The sequence below is a fragment of the Crinia signifera genome, chromosome 1 (assembly GCF_055691185.1).
Source record: "Crinia signifera chromosome 1, ASM5569118v1, whole genome shotgun sequence".
Classification (NCBI taxonomy): domain Eukaryota; kingdom Metazoa; phylum Chordata; class Amphibia; order Anura; family Myobatrachidae; genus Crinia; species Crinia signifera.
In genome coordinates, this window is record NC_139217.1 from 423021468 (window position 1) to 423041775 (window position 20308).

At 44.7% G+C, this 20308-nt stretch overlaps 1 protein-coding gene across 1 annotated transcript in view; it reads right to left on the reverse strand.

Moving 5' to 3' along the window:
• Positions 1-8531: 8531 nt before the first annotated feature.
• The window catches only part of MRPS27 (mitochondrial ribosomal protein S27), an 87526-nt gene continuing 75749 nt past the window's right edge, over positions 8532-20308 (reverse strand). The window contains exons 10-11 of the mRNA XM_083151888.1: positions 11204-11362; positions 8532-9210 (exon numbers count right to left, since the gene is read on the reverse strand). Of these exons, the coding sequence (XP_083008014.1) occupies positions 8971-9210; positions 11204-11362 (399 nt within the window). The 3' untranslated portion in view covers positions 8532-8970. The remainder of the gene's footprint in view (positions 9211-11203; positions 11363-20308) is intronic.

Consider the following 20308-nt stretch of genomic DNA (forward strand, 5'->3'; position numbering starts at 1 on the left):
TAGGCAAGACTTAACGTGACCAGTGCAGCGGCCCACACACATCATTTCATCTCTTCTACACAAGCAGGGAGATCAGGTGGGCTTACTTATTGGTCATCAGATTATTAGTGGGTTGCAACCCAATGAAGAGTAGCTGTGAGCATATGGGTTCAGAGAGTATGTTTGTTTCTGTGTGGCATATAGTGAAGAAGAAGATATAGGACTGGAGTGTATCTGGCGAATTTACTGATAAATGTGAGTTCTGAGAAGGCAATCTGTTGTTTTTTTCTGCTTTTAAGATTGAAGGTAGTGTGCGGTCATTAGCGCTTGAAATCTATAGTTAGCGCTGAAAGGTACATTTGTGTATGCTCCTGTAGAAGGGTGTGGCCTCTCTATAAGGAGTGTGGCACTGCTACAAAAGGCATAGCCTCACAGGATATGTTGTCCTTGTGAGAGCCACCCCTTACTTATTAGTCACACTGGGGGCATAGGGAACATAAGATAAACAAGGATAACTTACATTCCGTGGGTCTTGTATGTCAGGGAACCCTCTTACAGCGGGAGCCCACCAGCTACAATGGGTAGCGTCCTCCTCATCTGCTGCCATGATGCTGCCTCCCTCCTCTTCCTGTCAGTACTCACAGTGTGGTACAGTATATGGTGTATGCCACATGGTAATCTCCCTGCTGCTGGCTGCTACCAAAGCACTCACCACCTCTTTCAAAGCTGATGGTACAGCTGTTCTCCACTTAAAAACAAAATATCCCCAAAAGAGCAGGAAGAAAAGGGACAGGGACACCTGACACACCCACATACCCACTCCCCTGGATCTGCCACTGCATTTCAAATATAGCACCTCACCATTAAACCAATCATTAAAATTACACCAGTTCCAATTAAAATCATGAATTTACTTAAAATTGTGTTTACCAAATCAATCAAACTCAATGCACTGGTTTGAAAATTTGTGTTGATATATGAAACACCATTTTAATTAGCACAAACTCAGGATATAAAAGGCGACCAACTCAGTACAATGCCTGAACATATTAATATGCACACATAATAACCATATAACATGACAACACATGAAACGGTAACTTACTGAGCGTAAGGGAGGGATCGCTGTGTAACCAGGATGGATTCAGAGAAAGGGATTTGAACGGTAAGTTCTTACAAAAATCTGCTTTTCTCTTTCATCCATCCTGGTGACACAGCTCAACCATTGGATGTTCAAGAGCCGGTCCTTTGGTAGGGTATGCTCAGGCCCGCAGTTCTTATCACTGCTCGCCCAAATGAAGCGTCCTCTGATGCAAACTCATGGAACCTGTAGAATTTGGTGAAAGTGTGAACAGAGGACCAAGTTGCAGCCTTGCATACTTGCTCTGCCGTAGTCCCATAGCGCACAGCCCAGGAGGCAGCAACCGACCTGGTAGTATGAGCATTAATTCTGGAGGGCACTGGTCTGCCCACTTTAGTGTAGGCAAAAGCAATAACCGACCTTAACCATCTAGCAATGGTCTGCTTAGAAGTTGGCCAGCCTCTTTTATGTACATCATACAAAACCAATAACAAATCAGTTTTACGAAACTCCTTCACCCTGTCCACATATGCGCCAAGCGCAAACAACATCCAATTTCTTTTGTTTTTCACTATTCCTGACCTCCTCTGGAGGGCTAAACGCCGGAATCACAATTTCCTGTTTTAAATGAAAGATGGATACCACCTTAGGCAAAAACTCAATGCACTGGTTTGAAAATTTGTGTTGATATATGAAACACCATTTTAATTAGCACAAACTCAGGATATAAAAGGCGACCAACTCAGTACAATGCCTGAACATATTAATATGCACACATAATAACCATATAACATGACAACACATGAAACGGTAACTTACTGAGCGTAAGGGAGGGATCGCTGTGTAACCAGGATGGATTCAGAGAAAGGGATTTGAACGGTAAGTTCTTACAAAAATCTGCTTTTCTCTTTCATCCATCCTGGTGACACAGCTCAACCATTGGATGTTCAAGAGCCGGTCCTTTGGTAGGGTATGCTCAGGCCCGCAGTTCTTATCACTGCTCGCCCAAATGAAGCGTCCTCTGATGCAAACTCATGGAACCTGTAGAATTTGGTGAAAGTGTGAACAGAGGACCAAGTTGCAGCCTTGCATACTTGCTCTGCCGTAGTCCCATAGCGCACAGCCCAGGAGGCAGCAACCGACCTGGTAGTATGAGCATTAATTCTGGAGGGCACTGGTCTGCCCACTTTAGTGTAGGCAAAAGCAATAACCGACCTTAACCATCTAGCAATGGTCTGCTTAGAAGTTGGCCAGCCTCTTTTATGTACATCATACAAAACCAATAACAAATCAGTTTTACGAAACTCCTTCACCCTGTCCACATATGCGCCAAGCGCAAACAACATCCAATTTCTTTTGTTTTTCACTATTCCTGACCTCCTCTGGAGGGCTAAACGCCGGAATCACAATTTCCTGTTTTAAATGAAAGATGGATACCACCTTAGGCAAAAACTTTGGAACTGTACTCAATACAGCCCTATCATCATGGAACACAAAAAACGAAGACTTGCAAGACAAGGCCCCCAATTCAGATACACATCTTGCAGACGCGATCGCCAATGTCAGTTTCTAAGTCAGAAACTTAAGGTCAGCCAACCTTAATGGTTCAAAAGGTGGTTTCTGCAGAACAGATAACACCAGAGGTAAATCCCAAGGTGCCACTGGTTGTCTATACTGAGGCTTAAGACGGGTAACCCTCTGGAGGAAGGTTTGCACCTCCGGTAACAAGGTAACAAAGAAAATAGACAAGGCCGACAACTGCACCTTCAACGATTGAAGGCTTAAGCCCGAGGAAAATCCATCCTGGAGAAACTCCAGAAGTCTTGAAACTTTAAATCTAGATGTGTGAACTATTTGTCTCTCACATCACCTAATGTAAGTGTTCCAAACTCTATAATAATTAGCTGCAGAAACTGGTTTCCTTGCACTTATCATGGTTCGGATCACTGCGTCCGAGAAACCCTTCTTTTTTGAGATGGAGGTTTCAAGAGCCAAGCCGTCAAATTGAGCAGAGCTAGGTCCTGATGAAGGAATGGACCTTGCTTGAGGAGGTCTGGTCGAAGTGGAAGACGCCATGACGCGGTCAACAAGCTCAGAATGCTGGAATACCAAGATCTCCTTGGCCAATCCGGAGCTATTAGAATGATGGTTGCTCCTTGCATCCTCACTCTCTTGAGGACCCGCGCTAGCATGTGAAATGGTGGGAAGACATATGCAATGTTGAAGTTCCAGGGCACTGTCATGGCATCCACCACCCACGCCAATGGATCCCTGGTTCTTGCACAGAACCAGGAAGTCCACTTCCGGGAGTCCCCAAAGAGCCACAATTTCCTGGAACACCTCCAGATTTAACGCCCATTATCCTTCCAGCAGATCTGCTCTGCTGAGAAATCCACTTCCACATTCCGAATCCCCGGAATGAATACAGCCGATAAAGCCAGAATATTGGCCTCTGCCCAGTCGAAGATCCGAGACACTTCCTGCATCGCCATCCTGCTGCGAGTGCCTCCTTGGTGGTTCAGATAAGCCACAGCCGTGGCATTGTCCGACTGGATTCGAATGGGAGACCACCTCAGAACCTCTTCCACCTGCAGAAGCCTCTTCCAGACCACACGCAGCTCCAGGACATTGATCGACGACTCCACACTGGACCATAGGCTCTGCAACCTCAGTTTCAGGGTTACTGCTCCCCAGACCCTGAGACTGGCGTCGGTGATGACCACTAACCAGTCCCATGACCAAAGGGAGAATGAATTGCAGCTGACAGATTCTCCTGCAGCTTCTTCGCTGACTCCACTTTGAACAAAAGATCATCCAAATACGAGATGATTACAATTCCCCAGAGTCTGAGCGCTGCTGCTATGACTGCCATTATCTTTGTGAACACCCTTGGAGCTGTCGCCAGCCCAAACGGGAGGGCACGAAATTGCAGATGTAAATCGCCTATCGCGTTCCGCAGCAAAGACTGATGTTCTTCACATATAGGTACATGCAAATAGGCATCTTGAATGTCCACATACACTAGGAATTCTCCCAGGTCCAAGCTCAGGAGAACTGTTCTCAGAGATTCCATTCTGAAGTGGTCCACCCACAAGTGAAGGTTCGGTGACTTCAGGTTCAGGATTAATCTGAACGAGCCATCTGGTTTGGGTACCAAGAAAAGAATGGAGTAAAACCCCTTCATCCTTTCCTTTCGCAGTACCGAATCACCACACCCTTCTCTAGGAGAGACTTCGCCGCCCCCAAAAGGGCCTTTTTGAAGCGTGCCTCCCTTGGTAAGGGTGTAGGAAGAAACCTCTTTGGAGGATCTCCCCTTAGGTTGATCTTGTATCCTTGGGAAACCACACTGAGGACCCAAGGATCCTGGTTGGAGAGAGCCCAAGTGTCCCCCACTCTGATTCCAGAAGAGGGAGCCTCCGGGCCGTCACAAAGGCTTCTCCTCACCCTTGGAAACCTGCTTTTTTGTGAAGGCAAAGAGCTTTTCCCTTCCCAGACGCAAATCTTGCTCTACCAGACTGCCTTCTGGTTGAAGCAACCCCTCTAAAAGGAGGGACGAAAAGACGAGCGAAAAGCAGCAAACCTAGAAGTTCCCTGTTTGGCTGCTGATGTGGGAAGGAAGGTACTCTTTCCCCCCATGGCCTACTTGATGAGGGATTCTAATTCAGAGCCAAAAAGCAATTCCTCATTAAATGCCACTGCTTCAAGAGACTTCTTGGACTTATCGCCATCCCATGCCTTAAGCCATAAGGCTCTCCTGGCCATCACGGAAATGATTTATCACAGTGCACCAAGTCAGGCGTCTGTACAAAGCAAACATATCAGTGTACTTATCTGTCTGCCGCTGTATCTGACCCTCTGTGGTCACCGGGGAAAGTGCTGCCTCAGAAGAAACGGTCACTCTGTCTGCAGAAATAAATCTCCTTCCAGCTCCGCACAGTGTGGGAAGAAAGGGCACCAGGGCAGAGTGAAGGAAGAGACCAAGTCCCTGCTACAATGGGGAGGGAAGCTTTTTTGGCACCTTTCCCCCTATAACCCGCTCCTACTAGGTGGTTCTTCTGCCTTCCAGTGTCTACCCTCCAATGGGGACCACTTGGAAGTCGTCCAGCTCACTACCAAAGAGCCTCTTCCCTGTGAAAGGTATGCCTTCCACACTCTTTTTGGAATCCACATCAGCCACCACTGGCACAACCACAAGGCCCGCCAAGCTGACACGGCCATTGCAGAATTCCGCGCATTTATAGCGCCCAATTCCTTCTGTGCCTCACAAAGCACCCGTGCCATGTCCTGAATGTGACGCAGGTTTTCACCTTTTTGAGCCACGGTCATGTCCCCCAAAAAACCCTCTTGGATCTGTGTGGACCAAGTATAAATGGCCTTAGCCATCCAGCAACTGGCCAATACCGGGCGCTGTGAAGCCTCACTGGCCGTGAACATGGACTTAAGTGTCGCTTCCAGTCTCCTATCTGCACCATCCTTGAGGGTAGATACCCCAGGAACTGGTAACAGCACCTTCTTTGAAAGGCGGGAAACTGAGGAATCCACCACTGGTGGTTCCTCCCACTTCTTCCTACCCACAGGATCAAAGGGATATGTATTTGTGAACCTCTTTGACAGCTGGAACCTCTTTTCAGGATTCTGCCAAGCACTCTGAAAGGTACATTCTAATTCAGCCTGTTCTGGAAAATAGACTGTCTGTTTTCTCTGAGTCATGAAGAAGGAATCTCCCTCAGAGGGTTCCTTCTAGGGAGCTCGAACACTTCCCTAATGGCCTTAACTAAAGCCTCAGAACCATGACCTAAAGGCTGCTCCTGAACAGCATCCTGATCATCAGCCCTATCTCCCACTTCAAGGATGTCATCATCATCAGAGTCCGGGGCCACTGCAGTAGCAGGCCGCTTTGGGGGCTGAGCAGGGGGAGGGGTGAGAATATCAACCCTGGCAGACAACATGGCTAATTCCCTTTGCACCCTCTGCATCTGCTGTGTATTTGCAGAGAGCTGGGAAGCAACAGAGTCCATCAGCGTTTTTATGCTGCTGGTCCAGGCAGGCTCTTGACTATCAGCCTGTGACCCATCCACAAGTTGTGGGGGTACCCCACTGACCTGAGTGGCTACACCACTGGGTTGTGGCATCATACACGGTTCACAGGTAACCTGTGACTGTGAAGCTGGAATGAACTTTGTGCTGCACACCATGCATGTTAACTTTTTAACCATGATGAAGTAACAGGACAACCCCAGCAGCACTCACACTCAACACCCACACTTGATGTGCTGTAACTGTACACAGTATAAGTGTAAAACACCTCTGTATTAGACACTACGGTGTTGTGTACAAGTGGTTAACTAGCCAGTGGGTTAGACTCAGAGCAATATGAGGAGACCAGTACACCCCAAACCTTAACTCACGGATTAGAGTGAGCTGGTAACGCACAAAGCACACGGTGATATATCTACACAGTGTAATATAACACAGCTAGGCAACGCTGCTGCGCTGTTATAACTTGCTGTCTCTGCCGCTGCTGCAAAGGATCAAATCCACCACGCCGCTGAGGAGCTGTAATGGCGACCTCTGGATGCGTTAAGAAGCAGGAAGCAGAGACAGAGCGCGCCCAGCAGAGCCTGGTCCCGCTCTGAGCGAAGCCCCGCCCCCTTTACACGGAGCTGGCGCTTCCTTATATTTATACTGGCATAAGAAGCGTTTTACATATAAAATGATTTTAAAACGTTCTGGGCATCCCTGGTGGTCCAGCGGCATCACCCTATGCCAGTGTGATGGTGGGGGGTCGCACGGTCCCTGCGAGAGGGCCGCCGCCATCTTGCCGCACGGAGAGGTTTGGGGTGTCCCCTTATGGGACCCCCAACCTGTACTCACCACTGACGTCTTCGGACCAGTCAGGGGGTGTGCGGCAGCTGGGAGGCCTGCTCGCTACAGCGCAATGCTGTGCGGTGACAGGCCTCACTCATGACAGACTGTCCTGCAGCAGGGTCAGATCTGCACCTGAAGAGGCCGGGGACTGACCCTTCCCCTGACACCCTCGAAGTAGGACAGCTGCCTGGTCAAAGCAGCGCCCCAAAATAACAAACTAAATAAAATTTTAAGAAAAAATCTGGAGCATCCAGAAAGCACTGCCTCTCCTGAGGCACATTTTTCTAAACTGACTAGTGGAGGGAGATAGAGGGGAGGAGCCAGTGCACCCACACTGAAAGCTTTAATGTGCCTGTCTCTCCTGCGGAGGATCTCTATCCCCATAGTATAACCCAGTATCCCATTGGACGATAGAGAAATGTATAGAGAGATTTGGAGTTGGAAGACACATGCCCTAGCTGATCTCTATATTTCAGTATAGTAATGAAATGGTCCATTATTTGTGGGCTACATGCAGGAGCAGGCAGCATTTATCATGCCCAAATTATGTATTTTCACCCCTTGCATTGCACCTTATATCCAGGTGAGAAGTTGTTCCTGGGCAGGTTGCTCCGTCACTGTATTCATATTGATATCCAAGAAAATTTTGCAGCATTTGAAGCAGGCAAGCATTCAGAAAACCCTGCAAACGTACAATTGCGTACACCAGTGATTCCCAACTTGGGTTCTGCATGTTTAACACACACACACACACACACACACACACTAAAATACAAAACACAATACTAAAAAAAGATCCTTCCATTAAGATGCTTCATCTTCTTTGAAGATTTCTCTTTTTGCCGGCTATTCTTTTGACACATCCAGCCCAAGTGGAAACACACTTGCTGGGAATTGTTTTCCTCCACCTGTCCTTAAATGAATGTCACAACCCCCGTAGCTACGTCTTGTCATCTGCTTTTACCATTATTTCTTGTATAGTTTTGACAGGAAGAGCCAAACCAGTCAACCTCGCTGGTCTTCTCTCTGAACCTCAGGTGGCAACAGATTTATACTTCTGAAAGTTCTCCTCTATGTACACAGAACAGCGTTAATGCTTTCAAATGACTGATTACAAGTAATTTTTTTTTTTTTAAATAAACACCTACTGCTATTTATAAATCTCTGCCATTCATTTGTTGATTTAACTCAGTGTTTTTCAACCACTGTGCCGTGGCGCACTAGTGTGCCTTGAGCTGTTCTCAAGTGTGCCCCCAGATCTAGAGATGCCCAAACTAGTTTACAGCCACCACCAGTTCAACTGTTATTTACTGGTCTCCTCTTTTCATTTAAAGGGCCAATGTATTTTATTTGTGTTACCTGTGGGGACCAGTGTGATTGTTTATTATATGGGGGGCAATAGGTTTGGTTTTTTCCTGTGGGGGCCAATGTGCTTTGCCCTGTGGGGATCTCATGGTGTGCCTTGGCAATTTTAAAATCTTATTTAGTGTGCGGCAAGGTAAAAAAGTTGAAAATCACTGATGTAACACAAAATATATATAAATCAAAAATAAATGCAAACCACTAAAAACTATTATATAATGAACTATATAAACATCATGTGTCAAACTTCCATCAGTAAATATTTTATTTAAAAAAAAAAATACCATAAATTGCAATAGATTAGGCAACAGTGGTACTCTAACATAAACGGACAGGATGGTTATTGCAGGCAAAGCCTAAACTTCCAATTTGATGAATGTAAATTTTTTGGCTATTAATCTGTAATTAGCAACTGTATCCATTCTCACTTATCCCAGTTTGGTACTGTATGTGAATTCAGAAAATACTGCAGCCTTATGCAAGAGACAGGCTTGTAGTTCCGCAACGGTGGAAGAGTTACAGGTTGTCAAAGACTGCTGCACACTGTACTGTCTGGAGAAGTCACCTGAAGAACACATCTCAGTGTGATGAGACGACTGTATACCAAATGGAAGGGTCAGAGTGTATATAAAGAGGGTATAACCAATTGATCTGCATCATCTGTGTGTTGAGTTTAGATATTAATTTGCAGATTTGGATGCAAGAAGAGCCTCATATCGCTTCCTCGCCGTCTCTCTCATCTCGGCCTCTCTAGCCTTCAGCGAAGAGTGTTCTTTTTCCCATTCCTTGAGCTGAGCTTCATATTTTTCAATGTCTGACTGTTCACAATCCGGCAGCCTCTCGTGTACAAGGTGGCAGGTTACGCTCAGCAGGCTAGCAGGCTCAATTTTGCCTAGAGAATCAAGCTTTGTGCTCAGATCCTGATGGACAGATAGTGAGAATTAGAACAAATTGAAACAATCATAAAAACTTCAATACACAATAATAGCCTTCATTTTTAACACTTGTTTTTCTTTGCAAAAAGTAACATTTCAACAACTAAAGGTCCATACACACTGGGCGACTTTGAGCTGAAAGCAGATCAGTTTTACCGTTTGAGCTGCTATCAGCTGAACAGCCGCCCAGTGTGTATGGCACGACGATGAGCAGTAAGCGAGGATGCGCGGTCCGGCATAACTGCCGGCTGTCACCACTCATCTGCTGATAATAACCAGCAGATGACTTATGGGGTGAATGGCTTTCCATGGTGTACTGCTATGAAAAACCGTACCCCCCCCCCCCCCCCAGGAAAATTGCTTGGATGGACAAGAATCACTTAGTGTGTATGCACCTTTAGAAAGCTCTAGCTAAAAAAACATGGCAGCCATCTGCATATGAAGTCACACTGGAATTTTTTAAGGTAGGAAATAAATGTTTAATAAGGTGAAAACGTTGATTTTTGAGGGGGGGTTATGAAATGCTACCTTACAGTGTTTTACTGGGATGCACTGTAACTTATTATTTTGTATGCTGCAGTTGCGCACAGACTATTGAAATGACGCACACACACACACACAGTCCTATGCTATATCAACCATATAGGGTGGACCTACTGATTAATGACCCAATGATCCATACCCCTATTGAAGTGCAGAGGGACACATGGTCTATTTGGATACTCAGACAATTTAAGGAACGTCTGAGCACTATTTTGGACTAAAAGCCTGTTCTTTACATAAAATGACAAATACTGTACTACAGTGGCATGAATCTAATCGTGTATACATGTGTGAGCTACACTACAATTATACACCTTTCACATCGCACCTGGGTTATTGCCAGGTTGGTGGCGTATGGTTGACCGACCTGGCAATTTGACCGGGTTATAAGAAGGGTTAAACCCGGGGTGTCTCCTAACACATGGCAAGGCTCTCCCACTTTCCAGGTCCCTCCCAGTGTTGTGCCCAAAAATTTTTGTGGGCACATCTCTAGAGTGTGAGTGCTTTGCATTACCGGCTGCCCCCTGGCCGCGCAGCCTAGCTCTGAAGCCAGACACAGGTGGGCTATATTTCGGGTCGCAGAGGTTGTGTGGAACGTCATGCTGCCGCCATGGCCCTGCCCCAAGCGGTCCGGACATGCTTGCATTTTCCAGAACACTCCCACAAAACGATTGGTCACCCCCAATGGTCGGTGATCGGCCCAGTGCTGTTGTTGCTGCCTAAGTGCTTGCACCGATCCCTGGAAATCACCTTATAGCAATTTTCAGAGATCTGCAAGGGAGAAAGGAATTAGCCCCTATGTTTTAAAGGAAATCACCATGCCTATAATCACTATTATAATCTACCCAAACGGGTCTAAGAGCATGTAAATTATTAAAATAATTATGCAAAAGAACACAAGTCACCCATTAGTCACAAATCCAAGACCAGACAGGCGGGCTACTACGGTGCATGATGGATCAAGTAACCTTTATAGAAATCAGGCTCTCTAAGCAATACATACTAAAACCGCTATGTTATGAACAGGGGTGAGCCATTCTAACTAAACCAAGCTCCATTGCAATCATCTTTAAAAAAAAAATTAAAAATAACTGCGCTGACATTGTTCTGATGTGGTTTAAGGTTTAAGATTTGTGTTAACATAAGACAGCTTTGAGAACGTGTAATGGATCGGAAATGACACGCTACTTTAGCTAATAGGTTTGTGATTCTTAGTAAGACATTAAAAAGAAGGGAGGGGGAGGGGAGAATCCTAACACAAATAGGACACACGACCTTGAAAATAGGATTCATCAACAATTTCCATTTGAAGATGATTTGCAGGTAACTTTGAAGCGTTTTGTGCAGAAGCAGTGAAGCAGAAAAATGTCAGCACACAAAGAATGAAAACTATTTATTTACATATTAAAGACTTGGCTGCCCTAGCGCAGCTCACCTGAAACCTAGCAAGATATTCCGGTAGACGATCTGCCTCCGTCTCCTCAGCATCTACAGACTGGAGCGCTGGCTCTTGTGAAGGGTCAGTGTTTTCCGAGGGTGTTTCTTCCAACTGACTAGAAATGGCAGCATCCAACGCAGATTTCAAAATGTCAATCTGTGATCAAAAGACAACAACCAACAACTTATTTAAATGTTGCTTTAGGGAATTGGGATATTTGTGTACTTTAGAATTTCAAATAAAAACTGAAATGTAAATCCAGATGGAAGAGAGAGTGAGATTTGCTGGAAGGGTGAATTACACCGTACCTCTTCAGCAAGTCAAATTTTCATAAATCCGAGAGGCGGCTGAACCGGTTTCACCCCTATAATGGGCAATACAGGGCCAGACATTTACACACTGTCATACATTTCACCCCAAATGTGGTGTAAAAGCTTTCCTTTATGGAATGTATCATACAATCAATCACTGTAATGGCAAAAATTCAATACCTGAAATTAGTGTTCACGCTAGGCTGTTTAGCTCTTTTTGCTGCACCCTACTAAAACAAACGAGCCCATCCGTCCCTGCTGTGGGCTTCTGGAGCTCTAGGGAGAAGCCTGGCACTCACATAGGTGCCAGGCATGCTCCTAACATAGACATTGGTGGGTGGACCCGCCCACATTGGTGGCGTCGGCCCCTTTTCCTCCAGCATCCTGCGATGCTGGAGGGAACACTATGAAATCCCACTTTATTTTAAATTACATTGTAAGAAAGTTATCCCCTTATTTGAAAAAAAAAAAAAAAAAATTTAACCAAACAAACCTGGATTTTGCTAAGGCTTTTGATACCGTGCCACATAAGTGGTTGATAAATAAAATGGAAGATTTGGGACTAGGGGTAAAGATTTGCAGATGGGTAGGAAACTGGTTGCGGAACAGAGAACAGAGAGTGGTTGTAAACAGTGCAGTGTCTAGTATGATACCAGTGGAGCGCCACAGGGGTTGGGGCTAAGGCATGTAGCAAATGGGTCATACACAATAACCAAGGTTGAACTTGATGGACACACGTCTTTATTCGGCCTTAACTACTATGCAACCTAGCTGGGATATAGCCATATAGCTCAGGATTTGTGAGAAAGAATCCACTAGAACAGTGGTTCTCAACCTCGGTCCTCAGGGACCTCCAACAATGCACATTTTGCCGGTCTCCTCACAGAATCACAGGTGCCAGTGAGTAATTAGTGCACCTGTGTATCTGTGAGGTGACCTGGAAAATGTGCACCTTTGGGGGGTCCCTGAGGACCGAGGTTGAGAACCACTGCACTAGAACTCCGAACACTGGCCACTATGCCCCATATCAAAGTCACCACACACATCCAGACATCCAATACAACTCCATTCTTTTCCAATTATATAGGGAGTTGATGTAATATACAGCAATGCAGATGATAAATACAAATGTGACTGCGTTTTATAACTGCAGATAAAGCCCTTACCTCTATCGTTAAAAGAATTACTACGTACAGGGCTTTCTGCCAAGTAGAAGCCGCAGTCTACTTCCAGTCTTCTTAGAGAGAATTTAATTGGGAAATGTTGGCAGTCAGAGAACATTATTTGGCCATGAAAAGAAATGTGCCAGGGCAAGTCTTGTAGTACCTTGGCACCGTCGGCACTTTTCTTCATTTGATCATTATGGACATAATCTGACACAAATATAATTAAACAAAAATCAGCATGATCACTAGAACCGCCAGACCTTATTTACAGAAAACCACTTGCATTTCCTGAAGATCATCCTGCGAGGTCATAGTTAATCATAAAGTACCAGCTAGCAAAAGACTTATCTTTTGTACCTGAACGTACAAAAAGAACTGTAATTGCTGTTAACCAATGAAATGCACCGAACAGATGGAATTTATACACTTCTGCCATAAGAGGTAGGAAACCGTAAACACTGTAACAAGGAGTCCTCAACTTTATGGGTGTGGATTGTATTGTCGACCCGACTTAGGTCGACAGTCATTAGGTCGACAGACAGCAAGGTCAAGAGGGGTCTAGGTCGACATGGATGAAGGACGACAGGTGTCTAGGTCGACAGGTCACGAGGTCGACATGTTTTTTTTTAAAACTTTTTTTTACCCGAATGTCGACATGGACACAGTTGGAAATCAACCGCAGCCCCTCGCATCGCTCGCTATGCTTCGGGCATAGCGCCCTAGTGGATGGTAGGGCATGAAATACCACCCGTCGGCACATATCGGCTCAAAAAAAAGTGAAAAAACCCATGTCGACCTAGAACCCTGTTAACCTCGTTAAAAAGGTAGATAAACCCTTCACCAAATATATGCGCTATATATTGATAAGACTCCCCTGTATGTCGGCCCGTATCCGGGTTGCTTCTTGGGGAAATTCGGTATTGGCGATATGTAAGACAAAAAAACAGAGAGAGGGCTTCGCCCTCGTGTGATACTGTATTTACAATGTACACACTTAAACAATCAATTTGGAAAAATTTGTGGTGAAAATAACATTAAGTGTGGATGGTCGGGGAGTTGCCCCTCTTTATGCACTCACACTTTCAAGGTTATATTCAAGCTTATCGACATAACATCAGGTTCAATCCTTTAATCTGTGTGGATATTTCTAGTATTAACGGGGATTCCCCCTTTCCATATACTCACTATTAGGTGGTATAAAAACAGCGTGTCACAGGGTCTTTCTCCTGAATATCAGATCCCAAGGAAAACTTCCACAGGTCAGCAAAAAAGTGTTCTTTATTTATAATAAATCGGTTAAAAACAAGCAGGCTGTGCCACCATCCCAGGGCGGACTGGCGTCTCAGGGGTCCAGATGGTAACAATCACGGGGCCCCTTAAGAAAAGTCCCTCTGAGTGCCGTCAGATTGCCAGAATGGGTCCAGCAAATGCTTCCTTAAGTCACTGCTCTTGGGCAGTGACTTTTCTTAAGGTGCCCCGTGATTTTCACCACAAATTTTTCCAAATTGATCGTTTAAGTGTGTACATTGTAAATACAGTATTACACGAGGGCGAAGCCCTCTCTCTGTTTTTTTGTCTTACATATCGCCAATACCGAATTTCCCCAAGAAGCAACCCGGATACGGGCCGACATACAGGGGAGTCTTAATATATAGCGCATATATTTGGTGAAGGGTTATCTACTTTTTTACTTCCATATTCACGGGAGGTCTGGTGCTTCCTCCTCAATCCTTACCATAACTTGCTGCTAATTTGCGCATTAGGAATTCCTCCAACTCCTTCCCTTACTGTTGACCTCGTTGCCTGTCGACCCAACTGTGTCAACCAAAGTCGGATCAACAATACGACCGTATCCCAACTTTACATAGAGTGCTGTCATTTTTTTGTACATCTACACCAGGGCTGGGCAATAGTGGCCCTCCAGCTGTTGATGAACTACTCATCCCAGGATGCTTTGCATTAGTTTTGCTATGGGGCCAGCTGAAGCTGATGCAAGGTATGCTGGGATGTGTAGTTCATCAACAGCTGGAGGGCCGCTATTGCCTAGCCCTGATCTACACTATGGGGGGTATCGCACTTCTCGAGTATGGTTTGGCCAGTATGTCTTAGCATGCGTCCCCTAACCCCACCCCACCCACCCCCCACCACCACGCTAGCTGAGCCCAGAGCAGTTCTTTCCCAGGTAAGGTAAAAAAATTTTTTTATAGCTGACCCCTTCCAATCTAGATGGCTTGTTTTCACTGTATACACTTTCCTCACAAAGATTCCATTTATATCAAGCTGCCATAGTTGCGCCTGTCGTAACATCGTAATACAACCCAAAACAAAGGTTTTACACATCCATGTTGTATATAAGTACTGCATAATAAATATTACAATTATAAAAATCTAAAACAATGGCAGCACTTTGTCGTAATAATATTTTAATCTGCAGTCATATGTCATACTCCCCCACCAACACATTCCTCAGGCTGCCAGTGTCTTGCTGTGACCGGCAGTAGCTTCAGCACATGGCCATCTGCATGGTAACTCTTTGTGAGTTGTCTCACGGGGAACAAAAATGGAAATGGGAAGAAATCCGAAAAATATGTCAGTCTTCTATCAATGGAAACAAATTTTTTTTTTTTTATAATTTACAGAGAATAAATCACCAAAAATAATTTGAACTGTGTTATTATATTTGGTGTAGGGTGTATTTACTATTTAAATCTATTCACATTTATATTGATAAATAAAGCTTTTTGGATTTATGTTCATAATCATCTGGTTATCTTACTTTACTGTAGGGCCAACTATTGCTCCCTTACCGCTCTTCCTCTTCTAATAAAAACAAATCAGTGGAAGTAATGTTCTGGAAAGGCGTAAGAGTTGAAGGCTAAGGGGGGTATGCAGTCGCCGGCGACCATCTCCCCACGGGGGAGATGGCCGCCGGCCCTATTCAATGCAGTCTTCCCCGACAGCATTGAGCAGGGTATCTGACAAGCTGCTGGCTGCAGCTCGTCACTTCCCGGCCGCAACTCGCGGCCATGCCCCCTTCTAGTCCCGCTGCAGGCAGGACATTGAATCTCACCTGCGTGTTCTTGGTCGAGCTGACCTAACACCCGATGGAAGGATATTTTGGGCAGCTGTACTCATTGTACGAACTGTTGCAAAACCGTGCAATAAATCCTTCCATCCTGCATTCAGCTGGATAACACAGTCAGCAGGAGTCGGCCCATCTGACGGGACATCAGCTCGGTTGACACATGTCAACACGTGATTGAGTTTACACGTCTTAACCAATGGTTCACAAACTTGGTCCTCAGGACCCCACACAGTTCATGTTTTCCATGTCACTTAGCTGGCACAGGTGTATCACCAACTGTCAGATTTCAAAGATCCACAACTGACCTGAAAAACATGAACTACTGTACGTGGGGCACTGAAGACAGAGGGGTAACTGTACAAAGCTTTGTTATGGGAGAGAAGCGGTATCAATGCCCTTATAGTGCTTCTCCCTCATGTATGAAACAGAAGTATGCAAAATGACAGGGTGCTATGCAAGATAGTATACTGATATGCAGGGGCAATCCATACAGTCAGTAACACTGAATGTTCTGACACCTGTGGCTGCTGCGGCTGACGTCTCCAGGCTGCATGCCGGTGTGGGGGAAAGACACATCAGCACTGTAAATGCTGACAAAAAAACACTGCTCACTGGCAACACGGTTAATAGGGCATGAAAGGTGCCACATAATACATTAACCCCAGAGTTGAAATATATTGATCCGATCCATGTCAGATAGATATATCATTAGACATATCTGTGTACTATAAGCAACTAACATATCAAAGACCTCAATGGCAGGAAGGTGGAATAGAATTAAGACAATCCAACTGAAATCAGGACATTTGGGAAGCGGGTGCCGGATGGCTGACAGTCGGGATTCCAACATTCGGTACACCGATATCGGAATCCCGACTGTTAAAACCCAGACACTCGGGGTCCCGACGGCCACCGGCTATTCTCACTCGTGAGGGTCCATGACCCCCATAGAGGGAGAATAGTATAGGTGGCGAGCGCAGTCTGCAAGGTGCTTTGTTGCACCCCCCCCCAGCTGTTTGAGTCCAAGCAGTCGGGATCATGCCATCGGGCTAATGACTGTTGGGATCCTGACTGTCTGTGTGCTATACCACACCCTGGGAAGCAGGTTTAATTAATGCCACACTTATTTTGAGTGATAACTTCTACTTAATGGATACAGTATTCAGTACTGTTTGGGGTTCAATGGTTTGAGGACTGAATTTGAAAACCAGTCACCAGATACAAAAATCATCACAAAAAAACAACAACACAGCAAACCAATAAGATCAATAAATAGTACAGAAAAGCTGGGTTCACACATGTCCAATTCTCAACTAATCCAACCTCATGCCTACCAGTTGTTCAGCAGGTAGAGTGTACACTTACTGGACATCTGGTTTTATCGAAATCGGTCATTTGGTTACATTAAAAGATTTTTAAACCTGCTGAAAATCAGGAAGCCAAATAACGAATTAGCAGAACAATTTAAAAGAGTGGAACAGGTTTATTCAGTTCATCCATGTGCAAAATTTTGGAAAAATGTGTATGGTGGCAATCATTTTAGCAGATGGTTTCACCAGATCCAGATTGAGATCTGCAGCAAAGTTAAACAGGTGTGTGTGTGCATCAATTGGATGTAGAATCAGTGAAAAGGTGTACAGTAGGATTGTATTAGGAGTTGGAGCCCCAATGAGGATTTTACAGGTGTGTACACAGTTTTAGAGAGGGCAGGACTGGCATTTGTACAGCGTTGTCCATGAGCACACTCATAAGTGGTCAATGACAGAGAGGCTACTGTAAAATGGCATTATTATAGGCAAGTATGCAGGGTCTCCATATATTCCATAACATTACTGTTTGCCAGTAATCAATCTAGCCAACTGTGTTACCTGTATATTAGGTGGAATTCAGATGTGGTATGGGTATACCTGGGATACATCTGAAACATTGACAGTAATTCCCTTTTTTAAGGAATCCGGAAGCTCAGTAATAATTAATTCTGAATAATATGCCGGAGTCATAAGCAGTTCCGATCTCACCTGACAGCTTAATAGAGCGAGATTACTCCAAATACAGTATAAAAATGCTAATAATAAAGGAGTTATATCAGTGTATCTTGGTATAAATAAACCTCTGGAGCTCATTTCACCTATCTGCGCTCTTTATTTGTCTGCGGTGCTTCCAGTACTCATCTAAAATTATAGACGCCATCAACTGTTGAACAGCGATTACCAAGCGGCAAATAGGGCAAAGCTCTCTGGGTTGTTTTTTTTCAGCAAACCGTAGCATTGTATAGGGCGAGGAACATTTTAGGAGAGAGGACTGGCCATCTCGCCAAAAAAAGCAACCCCGCTGGAAAAAAATGCGAAGTGGGAGCATTGAATACACCTGGAATTTATTTATTATTTTTTAGTAGCTTTAGTAAGATCCTAGCAGCAATAACCTGGCTATGGGGGGGCATCAAAGTAACCCTGAAGACTATGCTAATTATTTTTACTCTAGCCTCTTTTTCCACAAAACTTCAGGGGAGGGGGCTATGCAAGAAACGTTTTTTTTTTTTTTTTTGTCGGCAGGGGGTGCAAAATTTCTACGTACTCTACTAACTTGGGTGAAATGTATTATTTAACGGACTACATTCCTTACCCTATCTACCGCAATAAACATACTAATCCCAGTCTCAACACAGACTGACAGCTTTCAGCAAAGTTCTCCCTTGTACAGTATATTGAGTTTTGCCAACTAGTTATGAGGATACAGACAATAGTTGGAAACATACTATCCACTTAAGAATCACTGATACTTATGCAGATGACATCTTATGTTCTGTTTCTGATACAAAATTGAAGGATGGCGCTATACAATTGTTGCATTAACAAATTGTCCTTAATACACCTCTATTGGATGTCTTTAATCAAGTCCACAATTGAAGTCCATAAAATTTGTTTATTAAAAGTTTATTTTCAATAGCTCAAAGAGTTTTTCATGAAGATACATGAAATCGCAACACTCAACGCGTTTCACCTATACAAAGGCTTCATCAGGGGTTTGCTATATTATCTTGGTAAGTAAGTTCAACCAAAAAATCTTGGAAATGGTGGAATGATGGAGGGGACCAAATAAAATAAAATTGAAAGCGATAAGGGTCCAGCAAATCGTGGTCCCGTCCAAATGTTGTTGTTTTTTTACAATTAGTAGTGTATTCCTTTTTCCATAATAACGCCATAATACAAATGGAATACAAAGAGTTAAATAGGCTTGGAAGCTCAACCCCCCCCCCCCCAATACTGTGTACAAACAATGGTTCATTCACTTTTAATAAAAACATAGGAATCATACCTATTTGGGTGTTCTCACCAGAGAATTTCTATTTGAGCCCAAAGGGTACCTCTCAATTTGGAGATGTGGATCAAGGATCCAAGCCGCAACCCCGATGCAAGACCAGCTTACAAAAATAGAAGGAGCCGTGCTTTCTTGAAGAGGATAGGTGAAACACCGCAACCCTCACACTAGGGGCAGTATTCAATGAAAAAAATTCTCTGTGCATGGCGAGAAATTTTTTCTCTCGCCATGCACTCTCCATGTTCCGGAGCCTCCTGCTCCCACTATTCAATGTATTTAAGACTCGCCGCCACTCGCGGCGAGTCTTAACCCCTGCAGCGGACGAGCGTCCGCGGCAGGGAGCTTTCAGGGAGCCGGGGGACGGAAGCAGCCAGAGAGATTAAAGTCTCCCTGGCTGCTCCAGAGGAATGTGGAGGGGAGGTGGGCTCCCCGGGACCCAGGCAGCACAGGCTGCCCCCCCCTATAGCCAGCGGGGGACCCAGTATTCACTGCACCCGATCGTGCATATTAACGATCGGGTGCAGTGAATATATGAATATCTAATGAGCGGCTCGAGCGCTCCGGCCCCCTGCTGGCAGCACTGTGTAAAAAAAAAAAAATGAAATTTTTTTTTTTTCAATTAAATATATATTCATGTGCTATAAGCACATGAATAAAAATAACATGCCCCTTCAGAGAAAAAAAAAACCTGATTTTTTTACACCAAAATTAAAAAAAAAAACCCTTTTAGTTTAAAAGTTCACATTCCAGCTCTCCATCAAAAGATGGAGAATTTCTACACGGAGAGAGACGGCGAAAATCACTTAGAAAGACAGCGAATATTTCACATTGAATAGGGTGGTTCACGTTTGGAGAGCAAAATGCTTCGTCCAAGGCGAAAAAAGCTAAAATTCTCCATAAAACACGGATAATTTTTCTCATTGAATACTGCCCTAGGAGATCGCCAAATGCGATAGTAGTGCACTGACGTGACAGCTTTTCTGGCATGCATCATCGTAGGGATGACAGCCGAAGGGATGCCTTAGTATGGACCGCTCAGTAGCCACGTCCTTAAATGTCCCTAAGTCTGGATAGAAGAATGTGCCTTGACTGGGGAGGTCTTCTTGAAAAGGAAGCGGCCACGGATCGTCTGTTAACAGAGATGTTAGGCTGGTGTGCCAGGACCGGCGAGGCCAGTCTGGAGCCACCAAGAGAACCGTAACCTCCTTCGTCCAAATGCGTT